The 23,261-nt window shown below is 61.6% G+C and overlaps 1 protein-coding gene across 3 annotated transcripts in view; it reads right to left on the bottom strand.

Annotated features, from left to right (window-relative positions):
* Nucleotides 1–23,261, bottom strand: part of Pkd1 (polycystin 1, transient receptor potential channel interacting) — a 41,244-nt gene that overhangs the window by 12,088 nt on the left and 5,895 nt on the right. For 2 of the 3 annotated variants that reach the window (XM_042698348.1, XM_042698349.1), the window contains exons 2-21: nucleotides 14,184–14,255; nucleotides 13,984–14,055; nucleotides 13,691–13,857; nucleotides 12,844–13,515; nucleotides 12,535–12,718; nucleotides 11,312–11,532; nucleotides 10,970–11,085; nucleotides 9,953–10,073; nucleotides 9,488–9,720; nucleotides 8,347–9,102; nucleotides 7,643–7,774; nucleotides 7,251–7,426; nucleotides 6,720–6,853; nucleotides 2,744–6,366; nucleotides 2,426–2,575; nucleotides 1,604–1,747; nucleotides 1,243–1,522; nucleotides 961–1,174; nucleotides 728–887; nucleotides 308–460 (exon numbers count right to left, since the gene is read on the bottom strand). In XM_042698348.1, coding sequence (XP_042554282.1) covers nucleotides 308–460; nucleotides 728–887; nucleotides 961–1,174; nucleotides 1,243–1,522; nucleotides 1,604–1,747; nucleotides 2,426–2,575; nucleotides 2,744–6,366; nucleotides 6,720–6,853; nucleotides 7,251–7,426; nucleotides 7,643–7,774; nucleotides 8,347–9,102; nucleotides 9,488–9,720; nucleotides 9,953–10,073; nucleotides 10,970–11,085; nucleotides 11,312–11,532; nucleotides 12,535–12,718; nucleotides 12,844–13,515; nucleotides 13,691–13,857; nucleotides 13,984–14,055; nucleotides 14,184–14,255 — 7,780 coding nt within the window. The remainder of the gene's footprint in view (nucleotides 1–307; nucleotides 461–727; nucleotides 888–960; nucleotides 1,175–1,242; nucleotides 1,523–1,603; nucleotides 1,748–2,425; nucleotides 2,576–2,743; nucleotides 6,367–6,719; nucleotides 6,854–7,250; nucleotides 7,427–7,642; nucleotides 7,775–8,346; nucleotides 9,103–9,487; nucleotides 9,721–9,952; nucleotides 10,074–10,969; nucleotides 11,086–11,311; nucleotides 11,533–12,534; nucleotides 12,719–12,843; nucleotides 13,516–13,690; nucleotides 13,858–13,983; nucleotides 14,056–14,183; nucleotides 14,256–23,261) is intronic. The other variant, XM_042698351.1, reaches the window with a different exon arrangement.

Raw genomic sequence — 23,261 nt, 5'->3', positions numbered from 1 at the left:
GTGGACAGCTCGTGTTGGACAAGGCCACATCAGGTGTCAGGGTGTGACTGCAGGCCTGAGAGGAGGCCCAGACAGGATCTTTGTGTCCGATGCCGCCACCCCCCCCCCCCGCCATCCCCCTCCCCCCCATATGCTGAGCTGCTCTTCCCACCTGCAGGCTCCCGGAGGGGGCGCTGTAGGCTGCCGCTGGGTAGCATCAGGGGGTCCGGAGCGCTAGCACAGGCCAGGAAAAACACTCCAGGGCCGGAGGCCTGGCTGAGGCTACAGGGCCGGAGGCCTGGCGGGCACGGTGAGCCTGCTGTCTTACCATGCACTGGGCCAGCGCGGCCGTGATCTGCTGGATGTCGTCCACGGTGTGGACCCGCAGTGAAACCAGCGTCTCCGTGATGTTCTTGCGCACCTGGGCTCGCATCTGCCGCTGGTGGCTGGGCTCCACTCCTGCGTCCGGGGCCTGCTCATACTGGGGTGGGCAGTGAGCAAAGGGGAGCTGTGAGCGGGGCAGGGCAGGGCAGGGCAGGGCAGGGTGGGCCGCTCCATGGAGAGCAGAGTATGCCTGGTCCCCTGCTGGCCGCCAGGGGCAGGGGCACACAGCGCTGCATTGTTTCCTCAAAGGCCAAAAGGGGCATGCTCAGGACACCCGGCATCCCCACGCGGTGGTGGGGCTGTGGGCAGCTGGCATCAGAGTGCCCAGCGTGAGGGATCGCTGTCCCCGCCCACCCTTACTGACCTCATTGAGCACAGTGACAAGGGCCAGGGAGTACTCGATGACGTGCTGCGGGTCAGCCTGCCGCAGCAGCCCAGGCAGCACGCTGGCCGCCAGGCTGTGCAGCCAGGGAGCCAGGCCCGCCGAGCTACCGTTGGGCTCAGGAAGGATAATGGCCAAAGACCTGCACGACAGAGGCAGGCGGCGAGGTGAGCAGGCGGCGGGCACGCCATCTCCCCTCCCCGGGCGCAACTCACCTGTTGAGTGCCACCACGGCAGCGCCCAGCTGGTCCTGCACCACCACAGCCAGGCCCACCTCAAAGTGTGGCCCGAAGCCAGGCGGCAGGACGGCCCCGTAGGCCGGGAGGCTACCCTTGTAGACGCAGAAGTTCTCACAGTAGCCGCGGCGGCAGCGCCGCAGGAGCAGGGCGTACACCAGGGGGGCACTGGCGTCCTCGGCGTCCCGCCAGCCTGCAGACACGCGGCGGCGTCAGGAGCAGCGCCGCCCCACGCCCGCCTCCCCCCGGAGCCCCACTCACCCGTGCATTCGAAGTGCACCTTGGTGGTGAGGGCCCGCACGGCCTCCAGCGGGGAGAGGCGGCAGGAGCCCCCGAGCGGAGGGCGGTTGGGGGAGAGGCGGATGGAGGCGCAGCCCTCCTCCTCCCCGGTGCGGTCCAGCACAGTGAGCGTGAAGGTGTAGCCCTCGCCGTCCCGCAGCGCGCCCTGCCGCACCACCAGCCGCATGCCCGCGCCGCCCGTGGACGTGGTCGTCTCATCCAACACCAGTGTCTTGTTGCTGAAGGTGCGCGCGGCCCAGCGCTGAGGGCGGGAGCGTGGGACGGTGCATGCGGGCCCGCCCCCTCCACCCCGCCCCCCCAGGCCCCTCTCCCTGCCACTCACCCCGCGCTTGGAGCCGTTGCTACAGTTCTGACAGCGACCCTCCAAGTACACGTAGGAGCTGCGGCTCACTTCGTACACAGCCTGCGCCTTGCAGGACACGCACTCCAGGGACACGATGGGCACCCGGCCACTGCGGATCAGCACCTGGGGCGGGCGGGGCACAGGGAGGCCTCGTCCATCCCCGCCAGCCCAAGGGAGAGCCTCTGCACCCCGGGCTCGGGCTCTGGGGAAGGCCTCCTGCATCCAGTGGAAATGCCAGTGCGGGGAGGGGCCGGTCCTCCCATGGCAGAGCCGCCTGCCGTGTGCAGTGTGCAGCCCCAGGGCCCACAACGGCAGGCACAGGGCACACTTAGGAAGGTTCCAGAAACAGATGCTGGAAGGAAGCAAGGCACCCATGCAAGGGGTGGAAAGCCCTCTGCACCCAGGAGTTTCTATGGCCGAGCAGGGCCCTGGCGCCCAGAGGAGCCCGGGTACCTCCCCTGAGCAGGCGGGCCAGGCAGGGGAAGGCCTGGCTCAGAGGGACGGCCCTGTGGCGGGGCACCACACCCAGGCAGGGCCCCTTCCACAGCAGCAGGCGTGGCGTGGCTCCCCGCTAGGAAAAGGAAGGGGAGATGTAGCCTAACCACGCACAGGGCGGCCGCCCCGCACAGCAGCGGCCTCGCAGCGTGCCTAAGGAACCACGTCCTGCTTCTGACAGACTGAGTGTGAGCGCCAAGTATTTCATGTGGAGATCAGAACCACGTGAGAATCGAGTTCTCAGTCCGAAGAGCACCCCGGCCCAGAAAGCCTGATGGGAGTGGGGCAGGCAGGCACGGCACGCACCGTCTGGTTGGCAGACTCCTCCTTCCGGCCCGCCTTCCACACGGTGAGGCTGAAGGTGTACTCCACACCCGCCCCCAGGCGCTCCCGGGCAATGGTGACCGTGCTGCTCCCACGGGGACCAAAGTTCAACACACACGCGCCAGCCTCGCTCTGCAGCAGACAAAGGAGAAGCATGGTGGTCCAGGACCCTGGCAGAACCTGGCCCCAGGGGACAGCTCCAGAGACAAGACCACCTCCCCACATGAGCACTAACACCCGGCCCAGGGCAGCGCCTGAGACTGGGTACGTGAGGCCCAACCCTCCCTGCACGCGGCTGACCTGGGTGGAGGCCACACAGGCCCAGTGGAAGCTGAGCGGCGTCTGGTCGCCGTCCTCCAGGTTCGGGTCGTAGGATTTGCTCCCGTCTAGCACAAGGTCCTGGGTGTCAGACCACACGCGGTACCAGCCGCCCTCGATGATGGGAACCAGACGCTCGGCGGCCACGGTCACGTTGGCCTGAATGCTCTGCACCAGTGGCGTGTCCCCGAGCGACACCACGAACACAAAGCAGTAGTGGCCCACAGGCAGCGCCAACCGTGGCACCACCAGCTGGGGCCGGCTCACGTCCACGCCAGGCAGGGCCACGCGTGCCGGATGCCCTAGCCGCTGGCAGCTGGCGGCGCGGTACACCTCCCAGCGGTACTGGGCCTGGTAAGTGACGCAGTCGCGCAGGTCCACGTGCGCCTCCAGGTAGTTGCGCTGCGAGCGGCGCATCAGCACCTGCGAGGGCAGGGCCACGCCCACCTCAGGCTCCCTGCAGGCCAGCACCTGGACAGTCACGGCGGCCTGGGCCACAAAGAAGCTCACCAGGTTGGTGGCATTCACCTCCACGCGGTAGTCCCCGGGCTGCAGGTAGGTGTGGGCGGCCCAGGGCTCCTCTGTGTACTGCACTGGGGCCCCATCCCCGAAGTCCCAGCGGTAGGCTACTCGCCGGGGGCTAGGGCTTGTGGCTGCCTCAAATCGGGCGGAGCGGTTGGTGAAGCAGCGGCCACTCTCGAGAGCCACGTACTGGATGACATCCTGGACCTCCATGGTCAGCGTGAGGTTCACACTGCCCAGCTCGTTGAAGGCCCGCAGGTGGATCTCCAGCAGCCCAGCGGCCACCGGGGTGTAGGTGACGTCGCGGCCAGAAAGAATGACGAGCGAATCGCCCTGGACCTTCTGCAGGGAGAAGTACCAGGCATAGGCGACCCGGGAGCCGCGCCGCACCCGGGCCGTGAAGTTCTTCTCGGTGCCTGTAGCGATGCCAGGCTCGCAGCAGTTGAGCACGTGTAGCCCACTGATGGCCTCCAGCACTAAGATTCGAACCTGGGCCTGGGCCCGGCTCACATGGTTCTCAGCCTGCACGCTCACCACATGCTCACCCACCCAGGAGAAGCTGCGGGAGAAGTGGGGGGTGGGGAGCGGCTCGGGGCCGGCCCCGCCAGCCTGCAGGTAGAAGCTGACGGCTGAGCCGGCGGCCAGCAGGATCTGGAAGTGCACAGGCTGCCCGGGCGCCACCACCTTGCTGCTGGCCCACAGCGCCAGGCCCACGACGGGCTCCTCCACCGTGAGCGTGTGCGCAGCTGCCACCCAGCTGACGGCGTTGGAGGCGTTGAGCTGCACAGAGAAGGTGCCCGCGTCCGGGAAGCTCAGGGCTATGCGCTGGCCATGCTTGCTGCCACCCAGCACAGACCAGCGCCAGCTCACATCTGTGCCCGCTGCCAGCTGCCCCCAGAAGGACACAGAGGACCCCGCTGCCACAAAGCCGCTGTCCAGCTCGCCAGCCCTGATGCTGAGGCCGCTCACAGGCACCTGCACGGCCACCTCGACGGTGGCGTTGGCTGAGCCCAGCTGGTTCCCAGCCACGACGCTGACCAGGTGCAGGCCAGCTGAGGAAAAGGCGTGAGTGGTAGACGGCTTCCATGTCTCCCAGCTCAGCCCGTCCTCCACGGACCACGTGTAGACGACCCCGCTGCCACTGGCCAGCTCAGCGTGGAGAGCGACGCTCGTGTTGACGGCAGCCGGGTTGGGGGAGGCAGTCACGCCCAGCCACCCCACAGGCTCCACAAACTCCACGGTGCGGTTGGCGGAGGCACTGCCCAGCATGTTGGTGGCCCGCAGCTGGATGCGGTAGGTGCTAGCTTCAAGCACCGTGAGGGAGAAGCCCTTGCCGCTGCCTGTCAGGGGTGGGCCCCCATCCCGCTGTGCAGTCCAGCTGTAGGAGATGTTGGTGCCATCCCTGACAGCGGCCTGCAGCTGCAGCGTGTGGTTGGTGGGGAAGCAGCAGCCCCCGCCGCCCCCCACCACCTGCAGCCCCTCGATGAGCTGGAGAACGTAGATGAAGATGCTGTCCTGCGCGGCACCCACCTCGTTCTCGGCGGTGACAGTGATGTTGAAGGTCCCCACGGAGCGGAAGGTGTAGGAGATGGTGGGCCCCCCGGGGATGGGCGTGCAGCGGTCGCAGAGCACCCAGGAGTAGCGCACGTCGCTGCCCGCCCCCAGCGAGGTGCCGAAGCTCACGCTGCCGTTCAGGGGCACCACCGTGCGGCTGGCGTTCACGCCGAGCCCCTCGATGCGCTGCTGCACGGTGACGTTGCGCCGGGCCTCACTGCGGCTCACCTCATTCCAGCCGGCCACTGCGATGGTGAAGCCGCCTGTGCTGCTGTAGGTGTGGGTGACCTCGGGGCCCTCGAGCTGAGCCCCATCCCCCAGCTCCCAGGAGTAGGTAGCGGGGTGCCCACGGCCCTCAGCGGAGAACAGGTAGGGCCGCCCCATCTCCAGCACGTGGGAGCCATTGACGCCGATGGCGGAGATGTCCACCGGCTCCTGCACTTCCACCCGCGCGGACGCGTTGGCAGCTGAGACATTGTTGGTGGCAGTGACTGTCACCATGTAGGAGCCGGGCTCTCGGTAGGTGAACGCAACGTCGGGGCACCCAGCTTGGGTGGGGGTGGCGCCTTCCGTGCCAAAGTCCCAGATGTAGTGGTATGGGAATGGGGGCCAGGCGCAGGCCGCCAAGCGGGCCGCGTCCCCGAGCCGTACAAACTGCCGCTCGGGCTGCAGAGTGACGTTGCCCAGCTCGGGCTCCACACAGATGCTGGTGAAGTAATGCGCCTTGTTCACACGGCTCGACAGGACCAGCGCTAGGGGGAACGTGCCACTCCGCGTGAAGTTGTGCGTCACCGTCGGGCGCCCCTGGACAGTGATGTTAGAGGAGCCATCCCCAAAGGTCCAGTCAAAGAGGTAGTGGGCAGGGTCCCCGGTGACATGAGCTGTGAGGCGGGCTTCGGGCTGGACGGGGATGCAGGCGGCAGGCTCAATGCGCAGCACCTCCAGGACAAAGACCTGCACGGGCAGGCTCTGTGTCAGCTGGCCTGCAGGACTGGCTGCAACCACTGTCACTGTATAGTTTTGTGCCCGCAAGTACACATGCTGCACCGTGGGCTCGGGGCCCGTGAACATGGTGCCATCCCCCATGTCGAATGTCCACGTCACGTTGTCACCCGTCTCTACGGCCGCATGCACCGCCACAGGGGCTCCCTGCTCCACCGCTGGGCTCAGGTGCACGCTCAGGCCATGCAGCTCCCGGAAGACGTGGACATCGGTGTGCGCCCCCACGCTGCTCACGGTGTTGTTCACCTCCAGGCTGACGCGGTAGGTGCCGGGGTGGAGGTAGGTGTGGTTCACAGCTGGCTGGCTCTGCACCAGGCGAGGGGAGCCATCCCCAAAGTCCCACGTGTACAGGATGCCGCCAGACGAGGGCCGAGGGTGCGGGGAGAAGGTGACGAGCTGGCCCACCACCAGCACGCTGCGGCTCGCTCCCACGGCCAGGCTGGGCAGCGCGGGGCGCACGCTCACAGGCACCTGCTGGGTCAGGTTCTCGTAGGTGTTGGACGCGAGGACGGTCAGGTTGTACTCACCTGTGGAGAGGCCCACGTGCAGCGTCCTGCGCACAGGATCCCCGCCCGGCACCCAGCCCAGGCTGTGCTGAGAGGATGGGGCATTCCTGGGCCTGGCCGTGCAGAGCACGCGCGGGGCGGCGGGCTATTCCCCGTGGGACACGGGCCAGCACCATGTGAGGCGGCTAGAACTTTACACGTTAAATGACGACCCTCTTCTAACTTCTGGAAAATTCAACTGGGACGGCCCATCCCTCCACACACCCCTTCGACTGCGTAAAGGCCTCGGTGGCACCCCAGGCGGGGTCAGTCAGAGTGGGGAGATGAGGGCCCCTCTCGGGTATGCCACCCCCAGGAGAGGGCCAGCTGCTCACCTGGGCTGGCATAGGTGTGTGTGGCGTTGTGCTCCACCAGCACCTGGGCCACCGTGGGGTCTGGGACCTGGAAGGCCTCACCGTACGGAGGCTTGAACTGGCCAACCACCTGCTCGCCATCTCCAAAGGTCCACCTGCCGGGCAGTGGGCAGGTGGTCAGTGTACCAGGGAGGGGCAGGCGGCCAGGCTGGCTGCTCACACACAGTGGGGAGCCGTGAGTCCCAGCCGCAGCTCCCTGCAGGCGTTCCTGTGGCTGAGCACAGCTGCCTCTCTACCCCGCCGCGCGCCTGCGAGATCCCCGTGCAGCAGCCTCTTAGTGTGGAGGAAACAAGGACCCAGAAAGCCACTCTCCCTGTCTCTTCTATTTCTCCCTTTTAAACTTGTTACACTAAAATAAATCCTTGCTAAGACTTCAAAAAAAGAGCAGCTCTCAACTTCTCCACCGGGACCCCAAGGCCAACGCTGGAATCCCAGCCCCTACCAGGCCCTGCCTGGCTGGCGATGCCTCCCAGCAAGCCCAGCGGCACTCACAGGAAGGCCACCTCCACCGCCGCGTCCACCAGCACACTGGCCATCAGCTCCAGCGTGGCATTGAGGGGCAGCACGGCTGGCACCGCAGATACTCGAAGACCCCGCATCCTGTTCATCCGCTCCACGGAGACGTTGTAGTTCACGGTGACATTGCTCACGTGATTGGAGGCTGTCAGCTGAGAAGAGAAGACAGGGCTCGGTAGACATGGGGCCAGAGGCAACCACAAGGACAGACCAACAAGCAAAGAGCCCAGAGCCCCGATTCACACCGCCGGTCCACACTCACCCACAGCCACAGCAGGGTCCTCGAGGGCAAAGCAAAGAAGAAGAGAAGGCAAAGGTGAGCACCCTCACATCCCAGCACCCCCAGTCCCCACCCGACCCCAGCCTACTGAGAGCTTGAAGACGGCGGCACTCTGGTAGATGACGTTGAAGACGACGTTGTGGAAGGTCAGGGACTGCTTGTCATCGATGGTCCACCGGAAGACCACGTCTGAGCCAGACTCTACCATGGGGCTGTACCGCTGTGGGTGGACATGGCATGGGCCCAGGCTGTGACTCTGCCCTACTCTGAGGCTGGCTTTACCCTCAGCCGCAATCTGCCTACCTGGACTTGCCACCCTCAGAGTTCCTGAAGAGCGGAGGGGACATGAGGGCCACTAGCTAAGCGGTGACAAGTTACCCTGTATAGGGACGGGCAGAGGGGCCAGGCCATCTTGGCGTCTGTCCTGTAACACCAGCTCATGCTTAGGTACCAAGGCCCTGATCAAAGTCAGCTTTCCACCTTGTCACGTGGCCTTGGCCTCCCTGTGCCTCCCTTTCTGCATCTGCAAAGTGGGCCCAGGCCCAGCAAGAGTCCGCCTGCCTCTGGAGTCCTCCCCAGCTCCCATCCCAGGCTCCACGGAGTCCCTCAGGTGGAAGCGCAGTGCTACGTGGGAAAGTGAGTACGTCACCTGCAGGGCCCTGAAAGGACCTGCCAGACCCTACTGAACCTCTCCAGAAACATCCGTGTGGCTCCCTTCCTGTGGAGGCTCCCTGCCTGTCCCCACCCGTGCACACCATGGAGGATGGAGGGGCGGGGAAAGGACACACTCACCACCAGAACACCCTGCAGCACCCGGGCCTCAGGGCTGGGCACGGCTCGGAGGCCGCAGATGGGCTCCTCAGCAGTCACCCTCAGGCTGAGGTTGGCCCGGCTGTCATGGTTCTGGGCTACAATCTCCACTGCGTGCTCCCCCTCGCTGAGCCGGGGCAGGGCCAGCACCGAGAACCAGGTGCGATTGGCCTCTCCTGTGCAGTCAGGCTGGAAGGTAGCCCCCTCAGAGGGGCAGGCAGCCTCGAAGGGGGCAGTAATGTTGCCCCCGGGCCAGCTGGCTGTGGCTGTGGCACTGGCACCAGAATCCACCTGAAGCACCAAGACCGAGCCATTGGTGGGTATGTAGAGGTGGCCATCAAGGAGGGCGGGGTGGATGACGTGCAGCCCCGTCAGCGGGGAGACCACACTGAAGCCACAGGACAGGTTGTGACTGGACACGCTGTTGCCCACTGTGGCCTGAACCTTGTAGCGCCCAGGACGCTGCAGCCCAGGATTGGGCCTCAGGCCCAGTAGCACGGTAAGCTGCTCTGTGGCTAAGCGCAGTTGCAGGGCACAGGCAGGGCCAGTCCGAGCCCCCTCCACCTGGGCGGGCAGGCTGGCCAGCCAAACGGAAGTGTTGGTGGAGAAGTACACAACCTCAAGGCCGGGATGGTTGGATCCCAAGGGACACTGCAGTAGGGCACCAGGGCCAGCGTCATGTTGCAAGCTGATGAGGTCACCAGGAAGCACCAGGATGTCCTGGTCATGGACGGTGACCTATGAGAGAGGAGACAGGCCTCCATCACACCCCCAGAGTAAGAGCCTGCGCAAGAACCACGGGGCAAAACCCATGGGGCGAGTGGGGAGTCAGGGCTCCTGGTGGCTGCGTGCAGCGCCTACCCCCGGGCGCTCAGGCATGACCAACAGGCCGGTGCAGACGAAGAAGATATGCATGAGGCTGCCCTCCATGGGAAGGCTTGAGGGACAGGAAGAAAGAAGCCAGCTGTCCCTTACAGAGAGAAGGGGGAAGACCACGCAGGCTGGAGGAGGGAAGAGGTGCAGGGGGTGGGGGCTTGAACTGTCTGGTGGAACCGTGGGGTGACAAGGGGGAGTGGCCTAGGAGCTGATCAGAGGGAGACAAGCCTAGTCTGGTGGCACATACCGAGTAGCGCGTGGGGGGACCTGCGGGCACCGAGAACAAGAACTCCCTCCACAGTGTGTACGTGACCCCGGGGAGCCAGGGCCCCAATGCAGACCCATTGGCAGGGGCTTGAGGGTGGCAGGAGGCATCCACTGGCACACAGACATTGGCCCCAGGACACCAGTGCTCCTCCAGTAGACAGCTGGGGCCTGGCTCAGTCACGTTTTCAGGCTCACTGCTACTTTCTGGGGCTACTACAAAGACAGGAAGGTATTTGGGGCCTGACCCAGCAGTAGGCCCTACCTTAATTAAGACCAGTCCTGATCAGGTAGAGCCCCGGCCCACACCAACACTCTTGCCACTGGGCCACCCTACCCACTCCATCCCTGACATGCAGAGTAAGAGCTGGCACCTCTGAGACGCTGCTGTCTTCTTGAGGCTTAGCCTAATTGAACCCCAATTCCCACCTCCTTCACAGAGACGTACCTACTCCTCCTGAGGGCCGGAGCACCTGCAGCCGCAGCTGTGCAGGCCCCCCGAGTTCCTGGATTCCAAATTCTGCTGCAGTGAGAAAAGCTTCACGGCTCGGGCCAGGCAACACTATGAGCTGGTGGGGAGAGGCTGCCTCAGCACCAAGACCCCACCCCAGGGCCCAACCCCACCTGGGGAAGCTACCACCAGGAAGCCCCCAAGCTTCATTTCACGTCACTTGGGAAGTGAAAAAACCTGATCCAAACCCTCTGGGAGCAGTAGGGTCCCTAGGAGGTGTAATGCACAGAGCAGAGGCCCGGGAGCGGTGCGGGGGCCCTGGGCGGGCATTCGATGCTTAGATGCCTCTCATCTTTGTGCACCAAGGACTTTCTGAACTGTCTTCACTGGGCACAAACAACTTTAAGAAGCCTCTGCTAACCAAACCAACATCATTTTTTTCTTTTTGCTTTTGTCGGTCATGGGGCTTGAACTCTGGGCCTGGGCGCTGTCCCTCCAGCTCTTCAGCTCAAGGCGAGCGAGCGCTCTACCACGTGGGCCACAGCGCTACTTCCAGTTTTCTGGTGGTTTATTGGATTTTCTTGTGTTGGCTGGCTTTGAACCGTGATCCTCAGATCTCAGTCTCCTGATTAGCTAGGATGACAGGCGCGTGAGCCACCAGCACCTGGCTTTTTTTTTTGTGCTAGTACTAAAGATTGAACTCTGGGCCTAGGTACTGCCCCTTAGCCTTTTTGCTCATTTATGGCTTTTTGGTGGTTAATTGCAGGTAAGAGTCTCATGGACTTTTCCTGCTCAGGCTGGCTTTGAACCTCAATCCTCAGCCTCCTGAGAAGCTAGCATTTACAGCCACTGACAGCCTTTGTTCCCCCAGTGCCAGGACCTGGCACATGCTAGGCAGGTGCTCTTACCATTGAGCCACACCCCAGTCCCCAACTTGACTTTCAAACAGACAGCAGCTGGGTAAGGCAAGGCCCGAGAGGCACGGGAGTTCTAGCTGAGAGAGGGCTGGCCTACCTCCAAGGGCTGCTGAGGGGCCAGGAGGGCCTCCTGCCGTGCCAGCGGCCTCAGGGGCCCCTGCAGGCCCCCATCAGGCACTCCCTCGAGGAAGTTCTCAGCATCCCACACGGGGCCTGGAGGTGGTGAGTATGCAATAAGGCACCAGGGCCAGGCCAGAGAGACAGCGGGCACACCCAGGGCGGCCCGACCCCGCTGAGCCCGCAGCAGCTCCCCCTCCAGCTCCCTCCATCTGCTGTTTTGTTTCCTGGTACAGCCTCATCCAAGGAGTAAGAGCCAGCACAGAACATCGAAGGATAAATGCAGGGAGAAGCAGCACCGGTGACCCTGTCTCCCGCGCACCTCCAGGCCGCAGCTCACAGACATAGCTGTGGGGCGCGGAGCACAGGTCTGTGTTGCACTGCCCAGCGGGGCCCAGGCGCACACAGTGCTGGGCAGTGGCTGGGTGCGGCTCTCCTGGCAGCCAGTTCTGGCAGCTCTCTAGGCTGAAGGCCTCGCCCTGGGGCGCCAAGCCCGCCTCTGCCCCCTCCACAGAGGAGAATCCAATCCACACGTCCAGGCCCCTGCAGGAAGACAGCAGGGAGGGTAGGCCACTCAGCAAGCAGCAGTCCTCATGGGCAGCCCCCTCCAAGCACCCTGGCAGGTGGAACCTACCACCATCCTCATTCTCCACATGGGGAAACAGACACGGCAGGCAAGGCTCACTATCCAAGCCCACAGCCGCATCTACTGGGCAGCTTATGCCTACAGGGCCGCTGGGCACAGGCAGGAGCTCTGACGCTCTGCCTCAGCTCTGAGGGCCCAGGCCACCCCCACTGTGGCCTGCAAGGAGGCTGCTGCTGCAGTCTCCAGAGGCCAAGACATCCAGTGGAGGCAACCGACACCTCTGCAGAGGTGCGAGCCCTGCCTGGAAGTACAGGCCCAAGAAGACGTGAAGACACAGGGAAGGGGCACGCTGTGGCCCCAGATCTCCATGCCAATGTCATCCACTAATTACATGGCCCTGGGGAAGAACTCAGCACTGGAGATCTAGATTCCCTCTGGCCCCTGCTAATGCACAGGGTATGATCAGCCTCTGAGATAATAGGCATCCTTCCCTGCTCTGACCCAGCACAGAGACCCGAGGAGGTTGGTCAAGTCTCACCTCCACCTCTACCCCAAACAAGAAAACTGGAGTCACAGAATGAGGGCCTGGCCTACTGCACGTCTCCACAAGGCTGGAGAAAGCAGGAGCCCAACGTGCTCTCCAGTGCACACAGCAGCCCTGGCCCACTCCAGGCGGGACGGGAGCAAGAAGCCACAAACAGCAGCAGCACAGCCTCACAGCTGCCGGGAGGCCCAGGGAACGGCCCTGTCAACAGGGCTCGGCTCCTCCCATGATGGGTGGGGACGGGCCAGGGGCCTGATTCATCACACAGGGCTTCGGGAAGCTGCAGAGAAGGTCTGCAGGGCAGGACACGGCCCCCATCTCTCCTCCTCCACAAGCTTTAGGCTCTGCTACCATCTCAGCATGCTGAGCAAACCCCCCATCTGCCTGTGGCCTTTCCGGGAGCCGGGGCAGGCACCTGGTAACCTGGGAGACCAGGAAGCGCTGGATGGCAGGGCTGTCCACCATGGCCAGGGCAGCCCCAGCCCAGGTCCGGCAATGTTCCTGAGCCTGCAGCCAGGGTGCCTTCTCTGCCACCAGGCGGTAGCAGTGCCCACTGCCAGGGAAGATCTCTGTGTCCGAAGGGCAGAGCGGGTGTACCACTGGGGAAGAGTAGCAGAGAACAGGGCATCACTATGAGCCTGTGGCCAAAGCACCAGGCTCTGCCTCGCCCTGACCTTGGGGGAAAGGGGAGACAAGGGGCCCAGGCAGCTAGGCAGGCACCTACCTCTCGCTGGCTCCTCATCCAGAGCCAGGATGGTGTAGGTGGCCTCAAGGGCCGAGCCTCCGCGGTTCCGGATGCTGAGTTCGAGGCTCTCATCACTGTGCAGGGAGGCTGGGCACAGGAGCTCCAGGGCAGCAGGGGCTGCCTCCACGCGCACCTCTGTCCCCAGCAAGGCCGAGGAAGACCCCATGACCAGCACGGCTGTCACGTGATAGCGTCCAGGCAGTGCGTATTGATGGGTGGCAGCTGAGCCAGCCACACCCACCCCTGGAGAGCCATCTCCAAAGTCCCAGCGTGTGGAGCCGATGGGCAGAGGGGCAGCGATATGGAAGGCTGCTGGCCGACCAGAGGCCAGGGGTCCATGGGGCCCCACCAGGGTGGCCCCAGGGGAGGCTGGGAAGACGTTCTGGAGAAGCGTGGGGCCGCTGCAGGTGGGGCTGGGGGGCTGGAGGAGGCTGGAGCACAGGGACTGGCAGGCCGCAGAGGTGTTGGGCAGCTGGAGTGCCCCGCAGACACACCGGCCCTGCTCTGCCAGGGCTGCGAGGCCCTTGCCGGCTGAGAAGCAGAGCGCACCACAGGCCTCGGGTTCCAGGGGGCCCTCGTGGGCAGAGGAAAAGGCCACCGCTGCCGGGGCGCCCGAGCTGTTGTCAGGGAGGCAGGCGACGTACTCCTCACCTAGGACAGACACGCACGCGGTCTACTTTGTGGTCCCGGCACTCTCCCTCGACTCCAGGTCAGACCCCACCCCACAGCCCTGCCCCTCTCCAGAGAGGCCTTTCTGATCCCCAGAAAGGAGGGCTCTCCCCAGGCCTACACTGCCCTGCGCAGGCCACACACACCCTGCACTCACCACAGCCTCCACTCAGCAAGGCGACCCCGAGGGGCTGGCCAGCCAGGGGGCCGGGCCCAGCACACGTGGCCACCCTGGCCGGCGCCACGCGGACCCGCCGCTCCTCCACCCAGCGCGGCAGCCATAGCAGGCTGCAGTCGCACTCGAATGGGTTCCCACTCAGGTTTCTGCAAGGGAGGGCGGGGCTGGGGCACAGGCCGGCAGGAGAGCAGGGTCTGATCGCCAACTCCAGCGAGAGTCAGGCCAAGACGGGAGGGCAGGGACACCATACCCACCAAAGCAAAGCAACTCACATTTCACTTAAATTAAATAAATTAGCAAATACTCCTTCTTCTAATGTAGAAATCTTGTTGTCGCTTATATCCCTGGGAAAAGAGGAAGAGGCGGTGGTGTGACGGGAGCCCTGTAACGTGACAGGCAGGGGCAGGTAGCCCTGTGTACCCTGAGACACCCCCGCAGGCCAGCAGGACTGGGCAGGAGGGAAGACACTCACAGCTCCGCCAGCGCAGAGAGGTTTGCCAGGAGCCCGGCGTCCAGCGTGTGGAGCAGGTTGTGGGAGAGGTCCCTGAGGAGCAACACATCCATGGGTCAGGCAGGAGCTCCAGGCTGGCACAAGGCCATCCTAAGTCCCACACCTAGGCACTGCCTCGAACCAAGACGCAGCCTCCTACCCTCCATGCACCCCTGTTGTCAGGGGCGAGGAGAGTGCTTTTCTGATGAAGGATCTGAATGAATTCATCTGGGGAAATGAAGGCAGCAGGGCCAGAGCCCTCAACACGCTGCGCCCCTCTCCTCCCTGTGCTAAGTCTTGCAAAGCAGAGCTACACAGAACCACTGACCCAGGCACCTGGACAAGCACAGTCCCTTCTGCTAGCCCTACCTCTGCCCTCTCCACAGAGCCCGGGAGCCCGGGCTGCTCCTGGCCCAGCAGAGTGGTCCCATAGCAGAGGCTGACTTCAGCCCTGACCTTAGACAGGAGCTGGGGGTGCAGCAGGCCAGGAGGGCCCAGCTGCCAGTGCAGGGGTGTCCTCACAACATCCCCAAGATGCAGCGTGGGCACAAAGAGGAAATAAATGGAGAGAGGGCCCTGGTGGATGACCCCCCAAGCTACAACAGAGTCAAGGTAGATTAGGGAAAGTGAAGCATGGGAAACAGCAGTCATGAATTCACACACTGTATTGAGTAGCACTATTAGAAATACTTAAGCATGAGCTAGGTGCTGGTGGCTCACACCTGCAATCCCAGCTACTCAGGAGGCTGAGATCTGAGGATCACGGTTCAAAGCCAGCCCAGGCAGAAAAGTCCATGAGACTCTTATCTCCAATAAACCACTCAGAAAAAGCCAGAAGCGGACTTGTGGCTCAAGTGGTAAAGCATTAGCCTTGAACACAAAGAGGCTTAGGGACAGCACCCAGTCCTGAGTTCAAGCCCCACAACCAGCAAAAGATATATATATACACACACACACACACACACACACACACACACACACACACACACACACACACACGATACACATATACGTGAGCACTTATCACCCCTCGTATGCTTCGGTATCCGTTACAAGCACAGCAGCTCTCTCCCCCAGGCCTCTCCTGCTTGCCCAAAACAATCTGTTTGCTTTGCAAACTAAGCAATGATCTTATCAGCCAGGCACCGGTCATCCTGGCTACTGAGGAAGCTGGGATCTGAGGATCTCGGTTCAAAGCCAGCCTGGGCATGAAAGTCTGTGAGACTCTTCAATGAACCACCAGAAACCCAGAAGTGGCACTGTGGCTCAAAAGTGGTAGAGTGAAAGAGCTCAGGGACAGGCACCCAGGCCCAGAGTTCAAGCTCCAGGACCAACAACAAATAAAAATAATAAAGCCTATCTTAAGGAAGGCACCTGTCTTGAGGGGCGTACAGCATAATTCCTCCTCTGTTTGAAAGGATGCCCATTCAGCAAGGACCAGGTGTATTACAGGCCAACTTCAAAATCTCTGGCCCAGCTGATTAGACAGTGTAACATCAAGAAATGTACCAGAGCACTTATCTGAAGCCCAGCCTTCTGTTTCACTATACATACCTGTGACATCAAACAGTTTTGCACCTTTTACTGAATATACACATACCCATGTCTGGACTGTGAACTATCTTTCTTGTTTCACTAATAAACTTCCTTGGTCTCTACCTCATTGTGCCTTTAAATTCTTTTTTGTGCATCAAGATCTTGATACACCAAGGGCCAGGGGTAGAGGCCTCCTCCTTTTTGGAGACCTCCCTGGAGCATGGCTGGTCACTTATTGCCTCCACACAACTAATCAAAATCCCCCAGTGCCGGGCGCTGGTGGCTCTCGCCTGTCATCCCAGCTACTCAGGAGGCTGAGATCTGAGGATTGCGGTTCAAGGCCAGCCCAGGCAGGAAAATCCGTGAAACTTTTTTTTTTTTTTTGGGTCCGGTTGTGGGGCCTGAACTCTGGGCCTGGGCGCTGTCCCTCAGCTCTGAATTCAGCTCAAGGCTAGCGCTCTACCACTTGAGCCACAGCGCCACTTCCGGCTTTTTTCTTTTTGTTTATGTGGTGCTGAGGAATTGAACCCAGGGCCTCAGGCATGCAAGGCAAGCGCTCTACCACTGAGCCACCTTCCCAGCCCCCGTGAAACTCTTATCTCCAATAAACACTCAGAAAATCGGAAGTGGCGCTGTAGCTAAAGTGGTAGAGCGCTCGCCTTGAGCTGAAGAGCTGAGGGACAGCGCTCAGGACCAGAGTTCAAGCCCCATGACCGACATTAAAAAAAAAAAAAGAAGATATAACAAAGGCTCATCTGATGGCATTGGTAAGAAGTCAGGAAGTCTGAAAATATGAGTCTGTGGCTTCTTTCTGCTGTGCCTTTATGGGGAAGCGGACTGAGCACTCCAGACGGAGGAGTCACAGAACCCCTGGTCTTCAAGAACATCAGAGGGGAAGCAGAATGTGAGTGAGCCCCCCACTCCACCAGGCCTCAGAACTCAAGTCACAGGAACATGGAGCAGAGCTTGAACACCCTTGCTATGAGTACTGCGATGGTCACATCTTGTAAAGCATGAAGCTACAGGCAGAAACAAAGCAGGAACCGGACACCAGTGGCTCCTACCTAGAATTCTAGCTCCTCAGGAGGCTGAGATCTGAGGACTGAGGTTTGAAGCCAGCCTGGACAATCTGAGACCCCTATCTCCAATTAACCAGCAAAAAGCTAGAAGTGGAACTGTGATTCAAGTAGTAGAGTGCCAGCCTTGAGAAAAAAAAGAAAAGAAAACAAGCAAGAAGACGAGAGCTCCGAGTTCAAGCCCTAGGACCACCACCATGGGAGGGATGAACAAGATTGACACACCCAACTGTAACTACACAGGCAACCTCCACAAAAAGAATATGAATAAAGTCAGGAAAGAAACTACAAATGTGAACCAAGTACAGGGATGTATGCCGTGGGGAGGTGGAAGCAAGAGAAAGCCAAGTCAGTGAATGCAATATAGACTATCTCAATGATGGGGCTGGGAAGGTGGCTCAGTGGTAGAGCACTTGCCTTGCATGCTCAAGGCCCTGGGCTCGATTCCTCAGCACCACATAAGCAAAAAGAAAAAAGCTGGAAGTGGCCCTGTGGCTCAAGTGGTAGAGCGCTAGCCTTGAGCTGAAGAGCTGAGGGACAGCGCCCAGGCCCAGAGTTCAAGGCCCCACGACCGGACCAAAAAAAAAAAAGAGGCGGCGGTGGCGGCGTGGAGAGCCTGCGGCGCGAACCGATCGGGCTGCAGGGGAAGCAGCAGTGGCCTTGGAAATGAGGACAAGGCAGAGACTCAGATGAACACTCAGGTTCCCTGCCCTCTCCTCTCACTCGGACAGGGAAGAAGGCACCAGGGCGCTTTCCAGCCTGGCTTCCAAATGGAGGAGAGAAGAGAGAACTCCAGATGTTCCTCCACATTCCACTTGCTCAGAAATCTACAGTGCTTGCCTCCCAGGCATGAGGCCCTGGATTCGATTCCTCAGAAACACATAAGCAGAAAAAGCTGGAAGTGGGCTGGGAAGGTGGCTCAGTGGTAGAGCGCTTGCCTTGCATGCATGAGGCCCTGGGTTCAATTCCTCAGCACCACATAAGCAAAAAAAGCCAGAAGTGGCACTGTGGCTCAAGTGGTAGAGTGCTTTTCTTGAGCTGAAGAGTTCAGGGGCAGTGCCCAGGACCAGAGTTCAAGCCCAGGACTGGCAAAAAAGAAAAAGAAAAAGAAAAAGCCGGAAGTGGCGCTGTGGCTCAAGTGACAGAGCGCTAGCCTTGAGCTGAAGAGCTGAGGGACAGCACCCAGGCCCAGAGTTCAGGCCCCACAACTGAAGGGGGGGGGGGGCAGGGAAGGGAAGGGAAGGGAAGGGAGGAAATCTACCCTGCAGGGCAGCTGTGTGGGGTCTCTGGGGTAGGCAGAGACAGGTCAGCCTTGGGGTCTTTGCACCCCCCCCTTCATCCTAGAAACAGCGCAGAGGCAGCGCTTCTCACCACAAGACTCAGAGAGCAATCTGTGAGGCTCTCCAGCCTGGGAGGCAGAAAGGCGATCTGAACAGAAGCCAGGTCCTGCGCTGCCAGCCGGTGCCCTCAGGGAACGCGCAGGCACGGGCAGGCAGGGCACCACTGCTTGGCTACAGAGCACAGGAGGCATGCATGTCCTCACCAGACCCCAAACCATGGCCTCAAAGCCCTGAATACCAGCTTTTCCACCTGTCTGTTGCTGTGGCTGTTAGGATCCTGGGAGAATGCCAAGACCTGGCCCGTCCCTCCCCTCCAGCTCCCCTAGCTTCCTCCACACACACCCCCATGTGATGTCACCAGTCTGATGACCTGGCCCTCCACTGGGATTCCCTGCAAAGATCATGGAGGGGACACAAGCAGGTTCTGTGTCCCTGGCAGGAAGGACACAGAAGTGAGGGCACTGACAGCAACCACAGGCCCTTCACCCACCACTAGGAGGAGAGCCAACAGCCTCGCTGGGAGCACCTGAGAGCAGCAGGGGCAAGGAGGGGGCCACCCCTCGTGGGGGCCATGCTCTAGGGCAGCTGGACCCTCTGAACCCTGCAGCCCAACAGTTTACAGGGACTCCATGGCCAATACTGGAAGGGGTCAGGCCGGGTTAGTATAGGAGCTGATCTGGGAACCCCATGTACCAAGGGGGCAGGCAGGTGCCCATGACAGCCTGAGACATGGCTCAGGAGACACACGTCGGGCCCAGCAGGCTGCTCCCCACCGCCTGTACAACTGGTATGTAATCGCAGTTTGTGACACAGGTAGGAAACATGCACGCCTGGCCTCTGCTGACAGGTCTCCTGCTGCATCAAAGCGGCTAGGAAGGTGGCTCTGTGGTACAGGGCTCACCTTGCATGAGGCCCTGGGTTCGACTCCACTGTACCATATAAGCAGAAAAAGCCGGAAGTGGCTCTGGGGTTCAAGTGGTAGAGCGCTGGCCTTGAGCATAAGGGCTGAAGGGCAGCGCCCAGGCCCTGAGTTCAAGTCCCATGACCGACAAAAAAAAAAAAAAAGCATCAATGTGTTGGGAAGGGGTGAATGAGACCCCGCAGGGCCCTTCTCTTTCATATCAGAGAGTCGGGAAGGAGCACCTGTGTGCCCAGGGCTGAGACACCTCTCTCACTGTGGAGTCCCCCAGCCCAACAAGCAGGCCCTGGGTCTCCCCCAGGAGTGGCCGACAGCCCCGTATCAAGGTTCAAAGGAGAAAATAGGAGCTCCTCACCCTCCCCTCCTAGTGGATCCCCAGGCTACTGGCAGTGGGGTGACACCATGAGGCAGGCTTCCTGGGTAGGCTTTCTGGAGAGATGGGCGGGACGGCATGCGTGTTAGGTGAGCACCGGTGAGTGGCCAGGAGGGACACACGGGCACTTGCGGAGCGCAGGATGGCGCTCAGGGCCAGTCTTGCTCTGGAGCCACGGCAACAGAGGCTCAAATTTTCTAGCCAACAGCTAAGTAGCCTCAGTTTCCTCCTCTGCCAAGGCAGGGAGTGGTCTGGTTGCCTGCTCCCCAATCCCGATGCTGAGAGTGAGGGTGGCCAGTGGGAGCCCCCAAGGAAACATCTGCGCATTCCAGACGTATGTGGTCAGCAGGCGGGCGCATGCCAGGCCCGGCACCGCCGCCCCACACTGGCTGGCCGCTGTGCTGGAAACAGGGCTCAGGGGGAACGGCTCTGAGGGGCCGCCTGCCGACGTTATGTAACCCACTCTGCCCCACAGCCGCCTCCTCCCTCTGGCAGGCAGGAAAGTTCAAGGGAGGAGGTCCCCCCTCCCCAGAGGAGCAGGCCCCTCTCCGCAGCAAGGCGGACCCCCCACCCCATGCACATCTCCTAGAGCAGGGAGGAGAGGCCGAGAGGGCTGGGCCCCGGCTCAGGTGGAGGGAACAGAGCCCCCAAGCGGCCTGGATAACGGTGTCTTTCAGCGCTAATGGACTTTCCTTTTGGGAGCCCAGCAGCGGGAGCCAGTATGAGTTCAACATCCTCACACTGTTTTCATTCCCTTTGCTTTCTGTTCCCTTCTATTTATGGCAAGCGAGGCTGGCTTCCAGGGCCGGAAATGATGTTTAACTTAATGAATTCAAGTTTAGGAAAGAGAGCTGAAGAAAAACACAAGGAGTGTGCTGGCGGCGAGAAGGCCGGGGCCACTCGGCTGCACCTACCCAGCGTTTCCCGGGAGAGAGGCAGGAGCTGGGGCAGCCCCACCCGCCCTGGACCCACACAACAGCTCCTGCCTGGGCCACACAGGGCCCGGCAAGCGGGGGGAAAGGAACCGGGCCCCCGACAACAGACACACGAGCGTCCTGCGGGGGTACGCCCACGAGACCCGGGGGCCTCCCCATCCCAGGGCCCGGGCTGTAGGAAAAGCCCCGTGTTACAAGGTTCTCTGCGCTCCTCGACACAGACACTGAGTGCTCCAACAACCGACTGTCACGAGGAGGCGTGACAACCCACGAGGTCCTCCAAGCCCTCAGGCAGGACAAGTCTAGGAGACCCCGGCCTCAGAGCCAGAAAGAACAGGATGAGAGAGTGGAGGTGGCATCCTCCCATCCCGGCAGGAGGACCAGGGTGTGGAGGCCGGGTCCGCCCGCCCCTGCCAAGCTGCTGGGGTTCTCCATCTGGGGACTCACCAGACTAGGTGGAGGAGACGCGGCAGGGAGGGTGTGCCCCACCTGCAGCTAGAGACCCAGGCCACTGGTTCAGGAGGAGGGATACAAAGACCCCAGCCCCGCTGCACCACCCCCTGGTGGCCCCTCACGGTGACCGCATCAGGACCACCTAACTGCCTGGGCCACGCACGGCGAGCCGGGGCAGGAGTGTGGAGGCCAGGGCGCCTGTCTCCCCACAGCACCCTGAGGTGCAGCCAGCAGACTGAAGACTGTTCAGAGAGAGAGAGGCTGGGCAGGGGAGAGCAAGAGACGGGGCAGGGGCCTCAGTCCACCACCACTCAGGTGCTGAGCATGGCTGAGGTCTGGTGGTGCCCAGCGCCTGGGCTGTCAAGTCCTATGGAGGCTCAAGACCCCAGAGGCCCCCCACTCCCGGCCACGCTGCGCCGCCATCTATACCCTGTAACTACAAACACTGCCCTGGCATCCCTGGGGAACAGACAGGGATGTGTTGCACCCCTGCCCTGGGACGATGGCTTGCCACGGCAGCTCCCCGAGAGGGCTGAAGATGCCACTGTTTGCCAGGGCTGGGCCTGTGAGACCGTCAGGGGAAGAACGCCCTGCTCACCTGGGCCGCAAAGCACAGGCTCTCTCTTTGGCGTGAAGCGCCAGGGCACCATCGGGCCCCTTGCTGAAGACAGCTGCCAAGCCAGAAGGAACGAGGTGTTCCCAGAAAGGACATGAGCTGCATTTTCCAGCTGCATCGTGTCCTGCAGGGAGACGGGCTCACACCCCATGGCGCCCAGAGTGCTGGCCCGCCCACAGCTGCACCCACTCCAGGCCAGCTGGAGCCCAGGCCGTGGACGGCCAGGCCAGGCCTGAGTACACCCAGCCCAGTCGGCCGCCACCCCAGACGGCAGCAGAAGGATGTTTTCATTCCAGAGAGCGAGGCGGGCTGGTCGTCTGGGCTCCTGCTGCTGGCGCTGGCCACCACTGTTCCAGAAAGGAAAATGTGTCTCCATCCAAAATGACTTCCTCGGTTGAAACCCAACCCCAGGCAGGGGGGTCTCCCTCCGGAGCCGGGTTTCCACACTGCATGCCCTCTGGCAGAGCACCCCAGGGTGCGGGAGGGGCGGAGATGGAGCAGAGCTACCCCTCGGCCCCAGGGAAGCTCGGAGCAGCGCTGGCCAGGCAGGAGCCACATCTGGTAATGGCCACCCAGTTAGCTGTCACAGGATGGCAGCCCAGGATGCAAGGTTCACGGGCTGGCAGGACAGACAGGGGAAGGCAGCAGACTTAACAAGAAGTCCCCAAGAAGTGCCCAGAGAGAACAGAGACGCCTGCAGCCTGGCACAGCCTTCCACAAGGCCCCACAATGCCAACTCAAGACAGCACTCCGGTTCAAATGAGTGACAGCCAGGCAGGCTGGGCACGCCGGGCACAACAGCTGCCCGGGGTGGGTGGAAGAACAGGACGCACCAAGAGGATGGGCACCAGTCACTGCCTCCTAACAACCTCACCGCCACACACACGCCCTTGGTCAGACAGAGATGAGTGACTCGGCCAAGGTGACACAGGGAGAGGAGGAGCTGAGGGCTGAGCTCAGTCTGACGCCAGGCCCGCAGGCCTCCCTCCCGAAGCCAGCTGACGCGACCAGCGTAGACATGGACAGAGAACTCGGGGAGGCGCAGGCAGAAAGACCCCAAGTACTGCCACCGCCACCCCTCCCTTCAAACACCCCAGGCCTATTCAGGAGGCTCCACAGCCACCTTTCCCTGCGTCCTGAACCGAGACTTCCAGGTTGAATGTGCCATTTCAAGGGCTTGCTCTGGAGGGGCCAATTGTATCACCACTGTTGTAACACTCTGCATGATTTAAGAAATGACTCGGGGGGCTGGGAAGGTGGCTCAGTGGTAGAGCGCTTGCCTTGCATGCATGAGGCCCTGAGTTCGATTCCTCAGCACCACATAAGCAGGAAAAAAAGAAAAAAAAGCTGGAAGTGGTGCTGTGTCTCAAGTGGTAGAGCGCTAGCCTTGAGCTGAAGAGCTGAGGGACAGCGCCCAGGCCCAGAGTTCAGGCCCCATGACCGGACCCAAAAAAAAAAAAGAAAAAGAAATGACCGGCTTCTAGGAGTCTGACTGTTGGCCCGTGGATCTGAGAGCCGCTCTAACCCCACAGCGCCAGTGAGGCATCTGTGAGAGAAAGGACAGTAAGTGGCGACACAGGGCCCAGACAGGGAGAGGACGCAAGGACATAAGGACGGGGTCTCCATAGGTACTCTCCCAGGGTGGTTTTTGTTTTTAAACAAGGAGAAGCATATAGTATATAAAGTTTACCCAGAGCAGACAATTCAGGGATTTTTAGTACCTAGGCAGGCTGAGCCTTCATCACTAATCTGTACCACACAATTTCATCATCCCCAAAGAAGCCCGACCCCCTGGCTACCACCCCCTCCACC

The sequence above is a fragment of the Dipodomys spectabilis genome, unplaced genomic scaffold (genome assembly GCF_019054845.1).
Source record: "Dipodomys spectabilis isolate Male_0828 unplaced genomic scaffold, ASM1905484v1 ptg000231l, whole genome shotgun sequence".
In the NCBI taxonomy this organism is placed as follows: Eukaryota; Metazoa; Chordata; class Mammalia; order Rodentia; family Heteromyidae; genus Dipodomys; species Dipodomys spectabilis.
This window is presented reverse-complemented; position numbering and strand designations above follow the sequence as displayed.